General features: G+C 38.0%; 1 protein-coding gene across 3 annotated transcripts in view; it reads left to right on the top strand.

The window, feature by feature from the left end:
• Window positions 1–4147: 4147 nt before the first annotated feature.
• pde1ca (phosphodiesterase 1C, calmodulin-dependent a) overlaps window positions 4148–19682 on the top strand; it is an 84941-nt gene continuing 69406 nt past the window's right edge. For all 3 annotated transcript variants that reach the window (XM_065258546.2, XM_065258547.2, XM_065258548.2), the window contains exons 1-3: window positions 4148–4453; window positions 10238–10288; window positions 10659–10824. In XM_065258546.2, coding sequence (XP_065114618.1) covers window positions 4369–4453; window positions 10238–10288; window positions 10659–10824 — 302 coding nt within the window. In that variant the 5' untranslated portion in view covers window positions 4148–4368. The remainder of the gene's footprint in view (window positions 4454–10237; window positions 10289–10658; window positions 10825–19682) is intronic.

Below are 19682 nucleotides of genomic sequence, written 5' to 3' on the forward strand. Positions count from 1 at the left end.
GTGCAAACAAACAGCTGGAGATGCGTGTGGTAAAGCGAGGGAGAGAGAGAGATGCAGAATCATCACTCCTAGATTTTAATCTCAACAGGCCTTTAAAGCAGGTGTTTCTAGGTTATCACTCTGTACTTTGGTCTCTGCTATCTCTGCAGGTGGCTGTTGGGGGGGGGGGGGGGGGTTGATGAACAGGTGCACAAAAACACAGCTGATCTGGAAGGGGTCCACAGACTCCACACTCATTTGGTTTGTATTCTGGATCATGTTGCGACGGTGCGTGTCATCTGTACATCAGCAACGTGCTTTGTTTTAATACGGTGTAAACTGATAAACATCACTGAAGAGCATTGTAGGATTGGACTGATAGGAATAATTATCATCGTGAGCCAGACATGGTATCTGAACACCGCAAACAGGCTCGCCCTTCACCTCTTCCTTTAGAGAACGTACACCAAGGCAACATCATTTTCGTTTAAATGCTCTCATCTGATTTGGATCCGACACCTTCATGACACCGTATGGGAACATAGTGAAAACAGATCACAGCAATAAGACCCGAATATAAAGAAATATATTTTTGCAGTTGCCAAGGGACAAACACGGCCCCTCTTCATTTCCCAAGGCCACTCTCATATATTATTTTTTCTTTCTTTTTGTAGTTCACTTGCTGTTTTGAGAGAAAAACACTGAAGTTGGATTTACCAGTATTGCATTTATTATCTTTTTACACTTAAATTTTTTTTTAACATGGTGATTATAATTTGCACCAAAATGCCATGGTTTTTGTGCTTACATTTTACAGTACACTGTGAGAGAAAATGGTCCCTGGCGGTTACTTGGGTGGTAACTCTTCAAAATGTAAATTTGCACCTAAAGAGTTCTTATTTGGGTGCATATTTGTACCTCAAATGTACATATTACTACCTCTGCTATGAGGTACATATTGGTACCAAAGAGTGCATATTTGCACCTCAAATGCACATATTAGTACCTCAGAGGTACATATTGGTACCAAAGAGTGCATATTTGTACATCAAATGTACCAAAGAGTGCACATTTGTACCTCAAATGTACAAATTAGGACCTCAGAGGTACATAATGGTACCAAAGAGTGCACATTGGTACCTCAAATGTACATATTAGTACCCCAGAGGTACATATTGGCACCAAAGATTGCATAGTATTATTTTAAATGTACCAAAGAGTGCATATTTGTACATCAAATGTACCAAAGAGTGCACATTGGTACCTCAAATATACATATTATTAACTCAGAGGTACATATTGGTACCAAAGAGTTCATAATTGTATGTCAAATGTACCAAAGAGTGCATATTCGTACATTAAATATACCAAAGAGTGCATATTTGTACATAAAATGTACCAAAAAGTGCACATTTGTACCTCAAATGTACATATTAGTAACTCAAAGGTACATATTGGTACCAAAGAGTTCATATTAGTATTTCAAATGTACCAAAGAATGCACATTTGTACATCAAACGTACCAAAGAGTGCACGTTAGTACATCAAATGTACCAAAGAGTGCACATTTGTACATCAAATTTACATATTAGTACATCAGAGGTACATGTTGGTACCAAAGATTGCATATTAGTATTTCAAATGTACCAAAGAGTGCAAAATTGTACATAAAATGTACCAAAGAGTGCACATTTGTACATCAAATGTACCAAAGGGTGCACATTTTGTACATCAAATGTACCAAAGGGTGCACTTTTGTACATCAAATGTACCAAAAAGTGCACATTGCTACCTCAAATGTACAAATGAGTAACTCAGAGGTACATATTGGTACAAAGAGTGCATAATTGTACATCAAATGTCCCAAATATTGCATATTAGTATTTCAAATGTACCAAAGGGTGCAAAATTGTACATAAAATGTACCAAAGAGTGCACATTTGTACATCAAATGTACATATTAGTATCTCAGAGGTACATATTGGTTCCAAAGATTGCATATTAGTATTTTAAATGTACCAAAGAGTGCAAAAGTGTACATAAAATGTACCAAAGAGTCCACATTTGTACATCAAATGTACCAAAGAGTGCACATTTGTACATCAAATGTACCAAAGAGTGCACATTTGTACATCAAATGTACCAAAGGGTGCACATTTTGTACATCAAATGTACCAAAGGGTGCACATTTTGTACATCAAATGTACCAAAGGGTGCACATTTTGTACATCAAATGTACCAAAGGGTGCACTTTTGTACATCAAATGTACCAAAAAGTGCACATTGCTACCTCAAATGTACAAATTAGTAACTCAGAGGTACATATTGGTACCAAGAGTGCATAATTGTACATCAAATGTACCAAAGAGTGCACATTTGTACATCAAATGTACCAAAGGGTGCACATTTTGTACATCAAATGTACCAAAGAGTGCACATTTGTACATCAAATGTACCAAAGAGTGCACATTTGTAAATCAAATGTACATATTAGTACTTCAGAGGTACATATTGGTACCAAATATTGCATATTAGTATTTAAAATGTACCAAAGAGGGCAAAATTTTACATCAAATGTACCAAAGAGTGCACATTTGTACATCAAATGTACCAAAGGGTGTACATTTGTACCTCAAATGTACATATTAGTATCTCAGAGGTACATATTGGTTCCAAAGATTGCATATTAGTATTTCAAATGTACCAAAGATTCCATATTTGTACCTCAAATCTACATGTTAGTACCTCAGAGGTACATGTTAGTACCTCCGAGGTACAAATTGCTACCAAATGTATACATTTCTAATTAGGAGATACTATATTAAGAACTTTTTCAAGGGTTCTTACCCAGTGACAGCTTTATTGACCATTTGTCAAATGTTTTGTTCTAAAACCTTTCCAGTAGTCGACTAAAAAATTTAATGCATGTAAATGTTAATGTTGGAAACCATTGTATGAAGTGAAATCTAATAATGTCACTGTATTTTAATGAAACTTGTCATTGCCTTAGCAGTTTTTACTTTAAAGGACAGAGAAGCCTGACCACTTTACGTTCAGTATTACAACATAAACGCATGAATGAGTACAGTACACATGTAGTTATGTCCAGTTCTCTTATTTCAGATGACATCAGTAATATTCAAACAGGAGTTTAAAATGCCTCAACAGCGATATGAGAGCTGTATCACCAAAAACAACTTGGCTATTGCTGGATCTCCAGATATCAGAGATGTATAATTGAGAATATAATCCAAAACAACTATAGTAACTATATTGGACTATAGTAGTATTGGACTGACAGCATAGCTCTGTAAAAGATCGAAACGGCAGATGCATCAGTTTGCGTACGTGTGGCTTTCAAGGTGCTTTTCAGCAAGCAAATTGAAGTGCCACAGGGTTGTAACATAATACCAGTGAATGGTCCACCATTACAGCGAATACTGTGTTTGAGAAAGACCTGCCGTACATGAGGCATAAATCATAAACACCTGCAAGATGCTTCACCACAATTCTAGTGTGTTGGATGGATGCACTTTTTGGGGCTTGAAAGTCGTGCACCCTTTTTTCTACCGTAACTTGGAAGAGCAAGAACATTTACTAAAATAACTCAATTTGTGTTAGTAGGCTTGAGGGTGAGTAAATCATGGGGTAATTTTCATTTATTTCATCATCTCTTTAAGGTTATAAAAAGGTTGGAAAAATGGTTCTTTGGGGAACTCGAAATAGTTCTTCTGTGGCAATAATGAACGAAGCATGTTTCATATGAAGTACAAACGGAAACAATAAACAAATAAAATGTAACCTTCTTCAAGCTTTTGTCCATGCAATATTTTTGTTTGAGCATTTATTTGGTGCCGTGGTATCACATGCCAACATCACGATTCCCTATGGTGCTTGTAAACACACACCCACATGTACAGTAACCACACACAAATCTAAAGAGCCAGAAACTAATAAACATCACCGTTTCACTGACTCCGATCAGTTAATACATACATGTTTGCTCACTCCTTAAATAAATGAGTGAATGAGAGCGAGAGTGTAATCAAACACAATGTAGCAGTGGGAAGGGTCACAGTGTGAATGGGAGGGGTAGAGCGAGGCAGAGAGAGAACAAGAGAGAGAGACATCTCCCATCTGTGTTTATTCTCCATACAGTTTATGACAGGCAACCAAGATAGAAAGAGCTAAAATAAAGTGCCTGTGTAAAGACCCCACGAGAGATTTTTACACATGGGATGTGGTCCCCACCGGAGATGCCAAGCCTTTCACTTTTATCGCTAATGATCCCCTCTGATCTTTGACGTGTTGACTCAGAAGACCTGAGTAGTCTGCTTTTAAAGTCCGTCCCTTCACGAACAGAAGAGTTGTCCTTCAAGAAGCTTCGAGATGTCAGAGCTGAGCTCGAAAAAACAAGGATTTAAAAAATGCCGGAGTGCCACATTCAGCATCGACGGTTACAGCTTCACCATTGGTAAGAACAGCTGGTCAGGTGTGCGTGGGTGCGTTTCTGTGGCCAGCACTGGTTTAGTTTTTTGTGAGATTGTGCTGTTGCTGTGCATGGTTTTGTATGGATATTGTTTGAAACTTTATTTTAAACAGATGTTTAGCTTGTTAGATTTCTTAGTTTGTGCATGTGTGAAGGTTTGTGAACTTCACAAGCCATAAATGTTTTGGTAAATTGGTTCAAGAGCACCATTCTCGCATATAAACGCTCTCTCTCTCTCTCTCTGGGTGTGTCATAGTAACATGAAAGCAACAATTAGACTCAGTTTTAGTCAAGTCTCTCCGGGTTTCTTTCAGCCAGTCGCCTGAGTACAATTAGATTGCGTAAGAAACAACTTTTTTTGGTGAAGTGACTCACGGTGCTCTGTGTTCTCCAAAAGCCACAATTCTTTTATTGCACTGTCAGATAGCGAGGGATACGACATCTGCCCGTGAAAAAGTCTGGCAGGCTTTGGGGTTGGCGGGGTAGACTCGAGTAGATGCAAAACAATACCAGTGACGTGACATGACAGTTGTCGTGGATGTGAATTGTCGACAATTATTTCTGAAAGGTCAAGGCTTATATAACAGACACAATCAGTGCTAAATGGTGACGTGCTTTGCAAAAGGTCCCTTTTGAAAATTAAGCATGGTTTTAGTGTGGTAAAAGTGTAGTAACCATGTTTTTTTTTCAATGGGTTGATTACTATCAGCAAAACCATGGTTATTTTGTGGTTACCTTTTTTTTCAACTGTAGTAAAACCATGGTGTGTCCGTTGTCGCACGAATCCTTTTGTGACTACCAACCTGTCCGTTTAATTCCTCCTGATGAGATCAATTCTCACAGGAACCGGTGTTTATCGTAAAAGCGTGTACATACTGTAACGCAAGCCCACACAAACAGTCACGCAGGGGCCGAAAGGGTTTTCTCCCGTGCATCTCCCATGCTGCCTGCGCGATTACCGTCTCCATGGTCACCGGCAGAGGCAGGATGTGATGTCACGACCTAGTAGTGAATAAACCGAACAAACAAACCCCAACCCATATCTTCCCTATAGTGCCTCTGTGTATATGTATATATGTGTGGGTAGGACGCCCAGAGGGATCTCATTAAAGCACCTGTTGACACGTCACCAAAGCTCCTGGGTCAGGTGCACAGTGTATGTGGATGGAAACTGAGGGGGTCTTTTCTAGTTACCTGGCAGAGGAGGCGTGGGTGACAGTGTGTTTCCCCCCGCTGAGGCAGATTCTGTCATCAGCACATTAGAGGAGTCGTGTGAGCTGCCCAGCGGGAGTCATTATCGCTAATGAAGAGTCTTTTCTCCTCTCCTGAGCACTGACACTCGTTGGACATTCGGCCGCCTGATGAACTCGCTGTGCTAAAGGTTCTCTAAATTTCCCTCTCATTACCTCAGCAACACCCGCAGACAACCTCACTTAACCCTTCAAACGGCCTCCACTTAACCATCTCACATCTTCCTCCCGCTCTCTCGCTCGCTACTTTATGTTGTTGTTCTTTTTTGCTTTTTAACCCTTTTTATTCAGCATTGTCCGGATTAAGGCCGTAACCACACCTTGAATATTGGGGGGTTGGGACCAAAACATTTAATGAAAAAATTTAATTATTTGAGTTGGGCAATTTGGCCATTACGGTACGTTCACACGGCGCGTAAGCGTTAACGCTTCCCATTCACTTTTAATGGGTGACGTTAAGCATTGCCGAACGGAATTGTGGATCCGTGGGTGCCGCGTCACTGCCGTTGCTTGCGGCAGAAGTTGAACATCAACTTTTTAAGCAGCAACGCCTGCGTCAGCCAATCAGATCGCCTTATGCAAATAACCTAGGCAAAGCCAGCCAATTACATTTATAGAAGATAAGAACCTGTGAAGCAGCCATTGTGATTGGCTGTTGGCCACGCTTCAGACAAGCCTTCTGTCAAGCGTTAACAGTACATTCACATGGGGCGAAAGCGTTTACGCTTGACGGAAGGCTTGTCTGAAGCGTGGCCAACAGCCAATCACAGTGGCCGCAACACATGCTCCGGTCTTCCATAAACGTAATTGACTGGCTCTGCCTAGATCTGATTGGCTGATGCACGCGTTGCCGCTTGAAAAGTTGAGAAATGTTCAACTTTTGCTGTGACACAGTGCAGACGGATCCACAATTCAGTTTGGCAATGCATGACGTCACCCATTGAAAGTGATATGAAGCGTCAATGCTTACGTCCCGTGTGAATGCACCGTTATTGTCTAGCTATTGTGGTTATGGCCCTGGTTCTTATTAAACAAATGATTTCAGTTTTCTTGTTTTTTCAAATTAAAATTTTTCGTACTTTTCAGATGCCCTTTTTGCATTTATTTTGCATATTTTATACATTTATATTATATTTATATTATATTTTATACACTATTTTATCGCTTTGAATTATTGAGACTACCTGAGCTAAATGAATTTCATAATGCCTGTCTTATGTTTCAAGTTGTAAGCCCCCAGCATACATACCAAACGAGAATCAAACCACTTATATTTGGAAAATATCACCGTCATGTGCGTGCTAGTATGAGTGTTGTTTGTAGGGGGCCGCAGATCTTGAACGGGACTGATGATAGCCTTAAGGTGTTGTCTTCTATCTCCAACTTCAAAAAACAACTAAAAAATAACTATATATCAACCTATGTTTAGTGTGAAATTTGTTTTTCGTGGATTGATGGGATGTATGTGCATGACTGTATGTGTATATATTTTTTATAATTTTTTATGTATGTCCTGATATGCCTCTGTGTACTTTTACCCACCATCTGGTTGCAGGTGGTACAGGATTTGTGTATATTGTCTGTATCACTACCTTTATATAAACCATGGGTCCCAATTTATAAGCTTCTTTAGCTTTTCTGGGAGACCCTTTTTACTATACCGAAACTGTATTGTACCTTTAACTGTATTATTGTTAGGTATTGAAGTGGTATGTTGTGTGTGAATATTTTGTGTGCATGCAGTGTTACAATTTTTTTGATGTGTTTTATTTAGACAACACTTTTCTATAGTCTGCATGTTCCGTAAAGTGATATGTTATCTGAAAGCAATGTTTTTTTTTTAAAGTTTTATTCTAGCTGTTTCAGATAGCACAGCTTATCACTGTAGATTACATTTGTTAGGGATTATGTAATCAGATGGATGGTATTGCAAAACCTATAAGTGCAATATTTATTAGGGAAATCAGGAAGATGGTCGGTACAAATTAACCTTTTTTTGTCTGTTTTTTTGTTTGGTTTTGTAAATTCGTCTATTGTAGAATAAGAATTAAACTGTGAGTGTTAGATTATGAGATTAGTTAGACAATTAATAAAATAATACAATAAAACAAAAAAAAATGTCATCAGCAAGCATCTCTATTTTTCGCTTTGACCAATAGGTCAAATTACGATTACAATTATTACAATAACGATGCTGAATCCTTCTGAAGAAAAAGAGTTATTAGTTTTAGTCCTGCTTCTAACACACGTGTTTGTAATTTTTATGTATTTTATTGACATTGGTTAAGTTCAGGTGTGTTTGATTAGGATCACACCCAAACTCTGCATTACCAGAGTCCTCTAGAAACCGTGTGTGACACCCCTAAGCTGCTGTTTATCAACCAGAATCCCAGACAGGGATTCTTTTTTGTTGACAGGGCCAATTTACATTAATGTACAGTAAATGCACCAGAATTAGACAGGCTATTTTTCATCCGTTGTCCCTGGACAGATCTTAAAATAGTCTACCTAAAACACAATATAAAGATTACAACTAGATTAGACTAGTCCTAGAGTAAAATAAATGTAAGAGCTGTTCAAACTAAAAACAATCTGTTGTTGGTGAGTTGTGTACTTTCGTCAGGTGGCCGACAGGGGGCGCTGTTTATTCAGTTATTTATAGCATAGCAATGCACTTTCTCGATATTAGCCTACTTTCAGCAGTTTTCTGTAGAAATTAGTAAGAAAAAATTAAAAGTAGAAAGAGAATCGCTTCTAAAGCTCAGCTTTATACTTTTTGATTTGTAGACAGGAAAAATACAAGGTTACAGACCCAGAGATTAAGAGTATGACAAAGAAAATACCTGCCGATTCAGTAAATGCAACTTTTGACCCAGTGTTGCCAGATCTTAAGAAAAAATAAAAACCAGCCCCAAACGAACAGAAATAAGTTAAAATCCTGTGTTTTGTGTATAAGACTATAAGTATAATGCTTACTATAACCTCCACCTTCCTACTTTTTAACTTAAAGTGTCTTATTAGGTGGTTAAAATCAAGCTTGATGTTTACAATGCCTTCCGTTTATAAACCAGACCTGGCAACACTCCTAGATTTTGTCAGGTTCTGAGGAAACATCGGATTTGCCCTTTTCTGCTTTCTGTGGTAAAAGTTTCTGTTGACAAATGCGTCTTATTAAAAACCTTTCGTAGCTTTTATGATCCTTAGCCATAAAACAGCCTGGAGATAAACTCGGCTAGCGTTTAAAAGACAAACCGCGCTGGTGTGTAGGCGGGGGACCGGGGCTAGTTGTCACAAATTGTTTTGCATGTCCATAAGTAATTGCTTTGCTGTTTACATTTAATACCTTTACTATAACAGGTATATGTTCTGTATGTGATTTATGTTTGGTGGAGGATGAATTTCATTTTATGTTTTAAGAATTTAAGAATTGATTTGTATACTATGATGCAACAGAAAAACCCGGATTTGTTTTGGATGCCTGAAGGTGAAATTATGTCTTGGTTATTAGGGCCCGAGCACACCGGGGTGTGAGGACCCTATTGTTCTTCAAGGAGTTATTATTTTTTTTTCTTTTTCTTCTCCGACTTCAGCGGGACTTTAGAGTGCCTAAACATACTCGAAAACTCATGAAATTTTGCACAGATGTCAAGAGTGGTGAAAATTTAAGTGTGGTGTGGGCTTTGGAATTAGGCGTGGGAAAATGGTTCTATAGCGCCACTTACAAATTTTAACTACCTCGCTGTAATTTGTAATTGGCAACAGGAAATGTGGCACATTATACTACACTTTTAATTAGTTCACCTATGTTTACATGCTTAAATGCCTATTTACTACTGTTCCCTTTAATTCTTATGCCACGGCGTGGCGGTGTCATGTGTGCGAGGGCCCTTGAATCACTGCTTGCAGTTTTAATTTGAAAATGAAATTTTTTTGTGTGGCAACCTTTGTTGAGAAGGCATGGACAATGAGACAAAAAACTTTGTATCCTGGGATAAGGTGATTTAGTTGTGAGTATGTCAGGATGGTGTGGTGTGTTATATTGTCTGTTTTTCTTGTTTGATGGTCATCTTTCCTAATAACTGGATAGTGTCTTATAAGCCCATGTGGGCTGGGCACCTATGAGTGCATGACACTTAAATAAAATAAAATCTAATCTAATCTATAACCAATTTTCCAAAATATGCAATGATATTCTGATGAGACACATGCACAAAATGGTGCAACTGTTATCCTTAATCTTCCTATTAGCCTAGTGTATCTTTAACATATTTGTATGTTACATGTAAATAACATCACTTAGAGTGAGTTTTGATATATTTATTGAAGGCTTTTGAATGCATCTTCGTACAAACAACATTTCAGATGAAATGGAAATTACATTTACAGATTTTTGTGTTTGTGACTAAACTTGACATTTGGTGGAAAGAAATCATTTAGTGAGTCATCACTGTTGTTTCAGAAAGGCCCTCATCCTTATGTGTCCTCACATCTGTGTATTTCTTGTAACTTTTTTCTGCAGTGGCGAATGAAGCTGGAGAGAGCAGTTCGAGACCTCTGGCACGCTTTGCACGTGAGTATTTAAATAACAGACACGTGTGCTGAGCTGTTGACTTTATAAAATATGTTTTTTTACTGATGAAACAAGTTTGGGTCTGATACAATGAAATTTACAGTTGTCATTGATCAGACATACTGACCTGTTATACTTAAGCTTGTGGCAGGTGTTAAAATTCCAGGAGGAGAGAGAGATAGTTGCACTGTTTTTATATATTTATACAATACTGTAGCAACCCCCTAAATTATTGAATGAGAGGCGTTCCAGATATTTAAAACAGCACCAGGATGCTTTTCTGTAAGGTTAAATGTTGCATGTCTGTCTTCTTGCCTTGACCTGACATTCTGGTGTCCTCTGAGCTTTTGATCTCTGATTGTTGCATCAGGTTCCAAGTCCCAGAATGCTTTGTGGAATGCCATCACAGCAGGCATCGGGATCAAGGATAAGGATAAGCGCGGGATCGTGATTGACCCGAGAAGTCCCGAGGAGATTCTGGCAGATGACCTGCCCGCTATCGACACTCCTGATGCCATGGAGAAGACCGCCATCAGGTTTGGCATTACATATCTCACCTTCAACGTACTGTGAACATGCCAAATAAAGGATTGATTGGCCAAGATCGAATTAGTGATGGTGTTGGTAGCCAATCACTATTGTGTCAGACCAGAGCAGGTGTTTGAATGTTAAAAGTCTACAATTTTAAGCGTTTTGAACCATGATGCAATAGCAGATCCTGTTTTAGGAAGTCCGGTTTAAACTTCTTTGGAAATCCTCCTCTGTGCTGTGCTTTAAATATAACCATGAGACTGATCTGACCAACATAGGTTGCTAACACTTTTTTTTTTTTTTTAAGAAACAACTCTTAAATGTATCTCAAGAATCTCATATAGCAAGAAAAAAAATGTTTTGTGATAGAACTTTTGGATGAACTTTCATTTTTAAGAAAGAATATTGACTCTATCCGTCACCAAAATGTCTTGCTGAACTTAAGCTGTTTACAGGTCACCACAAAACCTGTAGTATTATACATAAATAATAAATCACAATAATAACATCCCAATCGTGTTTAGGATTGATGGTTATGGCACCCTCCACAGGTGCCGTGTTGTAGTATATTTCTCTTTATGGTTGTGTGCAGTGACAAAGGGACTAATCCATCTGTTTTTGGTCAGATTTTAAAATTGGGTGTAATCAGGAGTGTGTGTTTTTGTAATACACTACCAGATACTTAAAAAGACAGCTCAGACTATATTGGTTTCTTATGTCAATGAAACTCGATTGGTAAAGCATGGCACTAACAACACCAAGATCAATGGTTTGAAAGAATGTATGACCGCAAATGTTTTTAGGGTTGTAAAACGATTAATCGCAAATACATTATAAATATATAAAAATACACAAATACATGTATAAATTTAAGAAGAAATTGTAATATATACATTTACATGTTTAAACTTATAACATAATATTACATATACACATGTTTCTTAAATATATACACATGAATGTTTGTGTATTTATATTTAAATAATTACACACAGTACACACACATGTATTATTCATATAATATTAAAACCGCAATCTCAGTATAACCCAGTCAAATTTGACAAGGATGACAGTGACCCTTGTGTCCATCCACCCAGTTGTTCCAGTCATCTGAAAGAAAACGACATGAAAATAGATGATGAAACAGTCATATTTTGGACTCGGCTGTCTGCTGGTGTGACTGGCTCTGTTAAACAGGGAGACTCCAGCGGTCTTGTGTTTTGTGTAGCGAGCAGCTCCTCATTAATCACCCCATGTGAGGATGGGAGGGTGGGGGACCGTATGACGTCAGCACCAGGCACCTTCTGCTATAAATATCCATCGTAAACTGTGCTCCAGTGAATCCCTAATGTTCTATTAGTGTGCTATTGTGCACTTGGGGGTGACTCGATACGGCACATTTGGTGATGGGTTGCAGGTGAGAGAGTTTCGCCAAATAAATCTGTGTGTAGCGTGTTGATGTTGTGTGCTAAAGCCTTGCCCCGGTCTCTTTCGAGAGAAGGAATATAACCAGTCGCTAGATATAAAGAAGAAGTGTTAGAATGGTAGAAAACCTTCAAATTAGAAATGCACCGATATATCGGCCAATAATCGGTATCGGTTGATAAAAGCAATTTTTAGCAAAGCAATCGGCCGCTCTGGTCTGATTTAGGACAAACATATATGATTTATACATTATTTAAAATGTTAAATTGTCTAGATATTTTAAGTCCACTCCAAATAAAAACAAAATGATGTGCTTTTCGCAAAATGAAGAAAATTAACATGATGTACGTTCTGTTCTCTGTCCCTCAGCTGATAGTCTATGGAGCGATATATGCGTCTTTATTACATGCGATGAATTAAATGATCTGAGAGAAATAAAACTATTTGAAAGAAAAAGTTATCACACTGACAGCAAAGAAGCATTTCATGAGAAAAAAAAAGAATATTTCAGAGAAAAAGTTTTTATACCAATAGCAAAAAATAATAATATTTGAGACTAAAAAAAAGTTTTGAGAGAAAGTATTTTCTCATGATAGAACATAAAAAATATAAATTTGAAATTTTTAAAATTATTTCTGAGAAAAAAAATCTCTCAAGTATATGTTTTTTGCTATTAGTGTGAAAACATTTTCTCTAAAAAAAAGTGTTTCTAGCAAAACGCTTTTCTTTGCTCTCGATGCAATTTCTTGCTCTCGTGTCAGGATTTTGCTTTCTCTGTGAAAATTGTGTCATGGGCGGGGCCACGTTGACGTTCCTATTGGCCAGTCGGGTAAGCATCGTCGTGTCTTGGGAATCGAACTGAATCATTATTCATGAATGAATGTGTATTATATTATTAGCTTGCTATAGGTAAACTTGCAAATGCCAAATGAATGTTTTGATTCACTCCTTATTTAGTGAGTAGTGATCTAGTTTCTACCTTTGCACTTGCTAGCGTCAAAGCACCTGAAGAGAAAAAGTAAGTTTTCATGAAAGTTAGTTTCATGAAATGACCATTTAAAACTACACACACATAATTATTATAAACCGTACACACAAATATATGGTGTAAACACAAACTTTTATGCTGCAAACGATAAGTCGTAATTAATCATTTTGCAGCCCTACTACACACACCGCAATTTCATACCTTCACTACGGCTATCGTAGCTTCACTATGCTTCTTTGAGCTATGGACTAAGCCGTTTGTTGCAAATCATGTCTCACCGCTAGATGCCACGAAAAGTCTCACACTGTACCTTTAAAGCCCCTCAAACTCTTCAATTCACAAGATTTTGAGGTATTGTTTGCGATGCACAACAAAGTTTTTTCAGAAAGAAGAATAGCACTAGTAACCAGTAATGAGACAATGAAAATGTTTTGGAAGTTTAAAGCGTAACTAAACCCCTGGTCAAAGCCTGACTCCACCCACTGGCAATATTTGAAAAATGCAAGAAAAGTGGGCAGATCCCAACAGAGATAGAGGGGACGAACTAAGCTCGTACCAAGTGTGTGGTGAGATCGTAACAAGGGCGTGGTGATCTTGAACCTGCTTACGTCACGAGTCATTTTTTGGTCCCAACATCCAATAGGAAAATTCAACTGCAGTAGCCACCGTTCAACCTGAAGAGGGCAGCACTCACTCGTTTTTACACCATATATTGTAGTTTTGAAACACTTTATATCCAAATGTTAAAAAACCTACTAAAATCAATGAACAGCACTAATAAACCATCATTCTTACAGATCATTAACTAAAAAAAGTTGGATTAGGGTTTAGTTACTCTTTAAGTGAGTTTTCTCTGTGTGTGCGTGAGTGAGGAGATACAAAAGGATGATGGCAAGGTGTGTTTATGTGTGTGTGTGTGTGTGTGTGCGAGAGAGAGAGAGAGAGAGCTTAATTAAAATGGTAAAGAAGTGTGTGTGTCTACCACTGAGGCCTGGTTAAGTGAGTGATTGAAGAGGAGCTGCCTCATCTTCTGTCTAGTTTTGGTCTATGTTGTTTTTCTAGGTAGGACATTAAGATTGACAGGTCTGCTCTTCCATTAGTCTTATCTGAAGATTGCGTGACTAAAGAGTTAAACTGATCCAGCGTGACCCTCATAGATTGGAATGTCGGATGCACTTATTATCTCAATTTACCAAGAGGTGACTTACTCAGATTCGGATTCTTACTATGAAAGTGAATTGGGCTCATGATTGGTTTGGTTACAAACATTCCTCAAAATATCTTCCTTAGTGTTCATGAGAAAAAGGAAGTTTGTAACAACATCAGAGTAAGAAAATGATGAAAGAATTGTAATTTTTGGGTGAACTATCCCTTTAAGGCATAAGTATGATCAATATGCTTTCGCCTTTTTAAAATGTGATCAGTTACTCTTATCAAAATAGTTGGTTGTAACTCTTCCTTGTTAATCTTTGAATGCTCTCCAGGTTAGTAAGACGTTATGCAGTCATGCCCACATGCATCTTAATTTCCTCCTTACGAAAGATGATTGTTGAATGAGACTTATTTCTCACTTCATTTCTCTCTTTTTCACCACCTCTCTCTCTCTCTCTGAGGTAAATTGTGTAACGCTGCGGGCTCAGGTTCATCTCCTCTGAATGAACTCATTATGTCTGAGGTGAGAGACACAGCGGGATTGTTTCAGAAGAGCGAATGTCTCTCTTCACATCAGCTGTCCCCGATGCTTCTCCTGACTTATGAATGATTTGACCTTTGCGCGCATCCCGATCTTTAGCTGGGGAGCGTGGGAGCACGCACAGGCGGGCGCCCCATTCTCATCTCGTCCAAACAACCCGGCACCTTGGGTTTCCTTTTGATTATTGCTTCTCTTTTAGCCGAACTCTTTTCCGGCTATCCGATAGGTCTAAAGCAAGCAGAGCTCATTTTAGTGGAAAAACCTAATTTTCCAGGTGAGCGCAGCCCTACCTTGTTGAATGGAGAGAGTGAATGAAAGCGAGATTGAGGGGATCGTGAAGGCTACCGGTGAAAACGCAGTGCTGATAAACACCATTCAGATTCAGTACAAATGTTTGCCGAGCAACGCTGCGCCTGGCTGTGTTTGGAAAAGAGTCTTAAAGCTTTAGACGTACATTATTTTTAAAATATCATTTATTTGTATATTTAGTAGTGCTTTATGTTTTTTTTATGTAAAGGATAAAAGTAAAGGATTGTTCATAAAAAAGAGAATTGTAAAAAATTACAAATTGATGTAGTCTATGATTAAATCATCAAGTAGAAATGATGCTAGAGAATAACATTCATTCAGGGTTCCCACGGGTCCTTGAAATCTTTAAAAGTTTGTGAATCTGGTGGAAATAATTCAAGGCCCTGGGAAGTTTTTGAAAATATACATACATAGATACAGGTCATTGAAAGTGCTTGAATCTATTTTATGCAAGAAGTTTTCCGGGAAAAAAATTCATATTATTCCCTGTGTAGTGTAGGATAATATCATAAAATTTCTAGCCTTTTAAGCACACATGCTAAACTGTTTGCTTTAAATGCTTATATCTTCTGTATGTGAATGTTGATTCATACCAAAATGTTTTTTTGCATAGTTGTGTTTGACGCATGAAAACGTCTCGGGTTACGTATGTAACTGTTGTTCCCAGAGAAGGGAACGAGACGCTGCGTCTCCCTTGCCATATTTCCTGCGTCCCTGTAATGCCATCTTTGGCAATATTTCAGATAGCGATATACTTCCTGGCTCCTGCGTCACTCTGTCTTTGTTGTTAAGCCTCACCATTGGTTGAATTTGATATACACATTTAGACCCCTGGAGGCGTCCCCAAAGTGTCACTGCAGTGACGCAGCGCGAGTTCCCTTGAAAGGGAACTGTAACAATGTATCTTAAAAGGTAACACGATGTAACCTTGCTCTCACTTGAAATGTGTCCCCACATTTAATCCTTAAATTTGAAGGTATTGGACGTGGAAAGTCCTTGAAATGTCCTTGAATTTGACGTTAACTAAGGGGTGGGAACCCTGTTCATTGCATTTCAAGCTTTTTTAATCCTTTCATTCTTGCACAAAGGAAGCCCAGAAGAGAAGGGATTTGTTTTCTATGACCTATTCGGACCTATATAAGTCTAAAGGACCAGTAGCTGCCATGTTTAAGGGGCGTGTTACTCAATATGACTTTCTCTTCCATCGTTAGTCACCTGACCTGCCCGGTGCGGACCCGACTGTGAGCGGGCGGGATTAAAAACTCAATAATTCATGTTGCCGGTTGGATGTTAATTAGCGTGTCCAGTCCGGCTTTGTATTTGTGCCGTGAGAATAACTCCTGTGACTAGTCATTAATGTTGTGTTTATGTGTAAGGGATGTGAGCGTATTACCACCCAAACTTTATTTCTTTTAGCTTAATTAATATCATTTTGTTTTGAACATTGTTTATGATGCATGACTTGCAGTAAACTAATTTTGGCATGTTAATTTTGGTTAGCCAGAGGAGAACCCAAAAACGTTATGGCTTTTGAGATATTGCCTTTGACAACTAGCACCTTTCTCCCCTGAATACTGAGACTGGTGAATATATTTCACCCTTCCTCCCCACTCGACAGATTTATATGGATGCTCACTATAAAATTCGATACTTGGTTTTAGTTATTGAACAATCTGAATAATTTTTTAATGAACGGGGAATATTCCGGTAGGTCATCAGTATACGCAGGCAGACCAATGACTAGATGATTAGATATGCCAGCAATGTTAATTAATAATGCAAATGTACATTTCTTTGCCTCAATTTCTTTCTCTGTCTGTCTCTCTTTTTCTCATCCTTATTTTACCTTGTATATTCTTAAAAGAAAGTCTAAATCGAATGACGAAATTGATTAAATTTCTAGGACAGAATTCCTAATTTCAAGCAATATATATTTTTTATTTCTTGGTTAATGGTTAATTTCCTGGACTGATGGCTCTAGTTATGTACAGACTAATTTTTTTCTCTCTTTATGGTTATGGACAGACTGGTTTCTCTCTGGTTATAGACAGCCTGATCATTCTTTCTGGTTATGGACGGCTGATTTCTCTCTTATGGGCAGACTGACCTCTCTTTATGGTTATGGACAGACTTATGTCTTTCTTAGCGTATAGGCAGACTGATGTCTTTCTGGTAATGAACAAACTAATCTATCTCTTTGGTTATGGACAGGCTGATCTGTCTCTCTTTGGTTGTGGACAAACTGATCTCTCTTTGGTAACGGACAGACTGATGTCTTTCTCTGGTTATGCGGAGACTGAGCTCTCTTTATGGTTATGGACAGACTGATTAATCCTTCTGGTAATGGACTGACGGATGTTTCCTCCTGGTTATGGACAGACTGATCTCTCTCTCTGGTTATGGACAGGCTGATGTCTCTGTCTGGTTATGGGCAAACTCTTGGGTAGCCAGCCGCGTAACCTTCAATACTAAAGGTCTGGTGTTTTTCGCTGCTTTTCTGGACAAAGCCCCGCCCACAAGCTGTTTGACTGACATGTCAAACAACCAATCACAGTTTGTTTCATCTAACGTCACGTTTCGGACTCCCCATAATAACGAGTCGGCTGGTATTATTGAAATAACCAGCCAACCGAATAGCATATAAATAAACAACATTACTCACAATAGAACAACGTTGTGCACTTCATCAACAGCCACACCAATGAGACGCTCCCATCTTTTTAACACCTACAAGCAATTCAGAAGAACCAAACTTTTTGACTCCACTAACTGCCTCAAGCAAAACTCTTGGACGTCTTTTAGAGAGTCTAGGCCGCGAACTTTGCATATTTTTGAGTATCCAATGTTTAGCTGATTATGATAACTGGTCATTATTATCCACGTGAACACGACTGATTCTCTTCAATGGATCGTCAGAGCTTTGTTTTCCAGGGACTGAAACTAATCGTGACTAATCCTGGAAATCCAGTTTATTTCAACTAACTGAAGACAACTTCAACATTCTCATAGGGTTTCCAGAAAAGTGTACAAAAAACATCAGACTGTAGGTGTTGGTTATTTTTCTGTAAAATTCCCACAAGCCTATCAAATATCTTAAATAACCATCAGAGCAATGTTTGTGGGAACCGTGGTATAGGTGAAATAATCGACTGGTGAATTAGTATAAAATAAAATATGTAAAAAAATATTTTTGAATAATTCAAAGGCCCATCATCAATTATTCCATGCAAAACACATTGCATCTCCCTTCAGAGGTTTTCATTTTTGTTATCTTAAATATTCATGTGCTTTTTGCTTTTACCTGTTTGTTTAGGGAAGGTCAAATTTGAATAATTCCATGATTTTTTTTGGGGTGTTTTGCCAATTTAGAAACCTAAGCTCTTGCAGAATTTTTTGTCTACACATTGGTGAGTCATTTTTAGGAGAGCTTCTGCCGAAATAAACTTCCCAAGTTGAGTTTTAGTGATGAACCGTTTTAATATAGTTTTACCATTCAGGTTCATTGCTCCGTCTAGAACATTGTGCGTAAATTTTTCACAGGGACATTTGCAATTATCTGGTTCTTTTCCTCATTTTTATGGTCTGAGGAAAGGCAGTATTTTCTGTTGGTTTATGATTATGAACTGGTTCTTGTTTTGCAGTGAAATAATTCTGCTATAATTGGATTCGGACTATAACTAAACCAAACTAAGCATAGTTTAAAATGATTATTTCATTTTTCATACAATTATTTTATTATTTTTTGTAAATTATTATTTAACTAGGGCCCTATAAAATCTTTGTATCTTTGCGCTCACCGTGAACAGAGTGTTGACAAAACTTACAAAATAACAGTTCTCCGGTCACATAAAAGTCATGTGAGACCTGCTCGGAACTAAGTGCTTAGCGTCGAATTTCTTTATTTTTTCGCTGACGAAAGCAGAGTCGTGGAGAGCCGCTTCGCCATGGTTTCAGTGTTTTGGAGGGGGTCTGAAAACACGGGAGGGGGCGTGTCGCCCAGATTTACTTCCCCTGGTCTGCATTTCCCACAGACATACGTTCGTCTCCCACACAAAAACATAATTTTATTCAAAATATGTAAAATTCCGCGAAATTCCGCGTTAATACTAGATTCCGTGTTAATTAGCCAATTCCGCGATTCCGTCCGCGATTCCGTGATCGCGGAAATTATAGGGCCCTATTTAACTATTATTTCAAATGAATAAAGAAATTTAATGTATTTATGTTGCGCCTGTTTACAATGTAACATTGTCTCAAAGTAACTTTACATATTAACTCTTTCCCCGCCAGCATTTTTTTAAAAAGTTGCCAGCCAGCGCCAACATTTTTCATGATTTTCACAAAAGTTTAATGCCTTCCAGAAAATGTTCTTCTTTAAATATATAAACAAACAATATATCATATGAAAGAACAAACCCTCTGCTTTCAAACAAAAAAAAACGTTTCAT

The sequence above is a fragment of the Paramisgurnus dabryanus genome, chromosome 22, assembly GCF_030506205.2.
Source record: "Paramisgurnus dabryanus chromosome 22, PD_genome_1.1, whole genome shotgun sequence".
Taxonomy (NCBI): Eukaryota; Metazoa; Chordata; class Actinopteri; order Cypriniformes; family Cobitidae; genus Paramisgurnus; species Paramisgurnus dabryanus.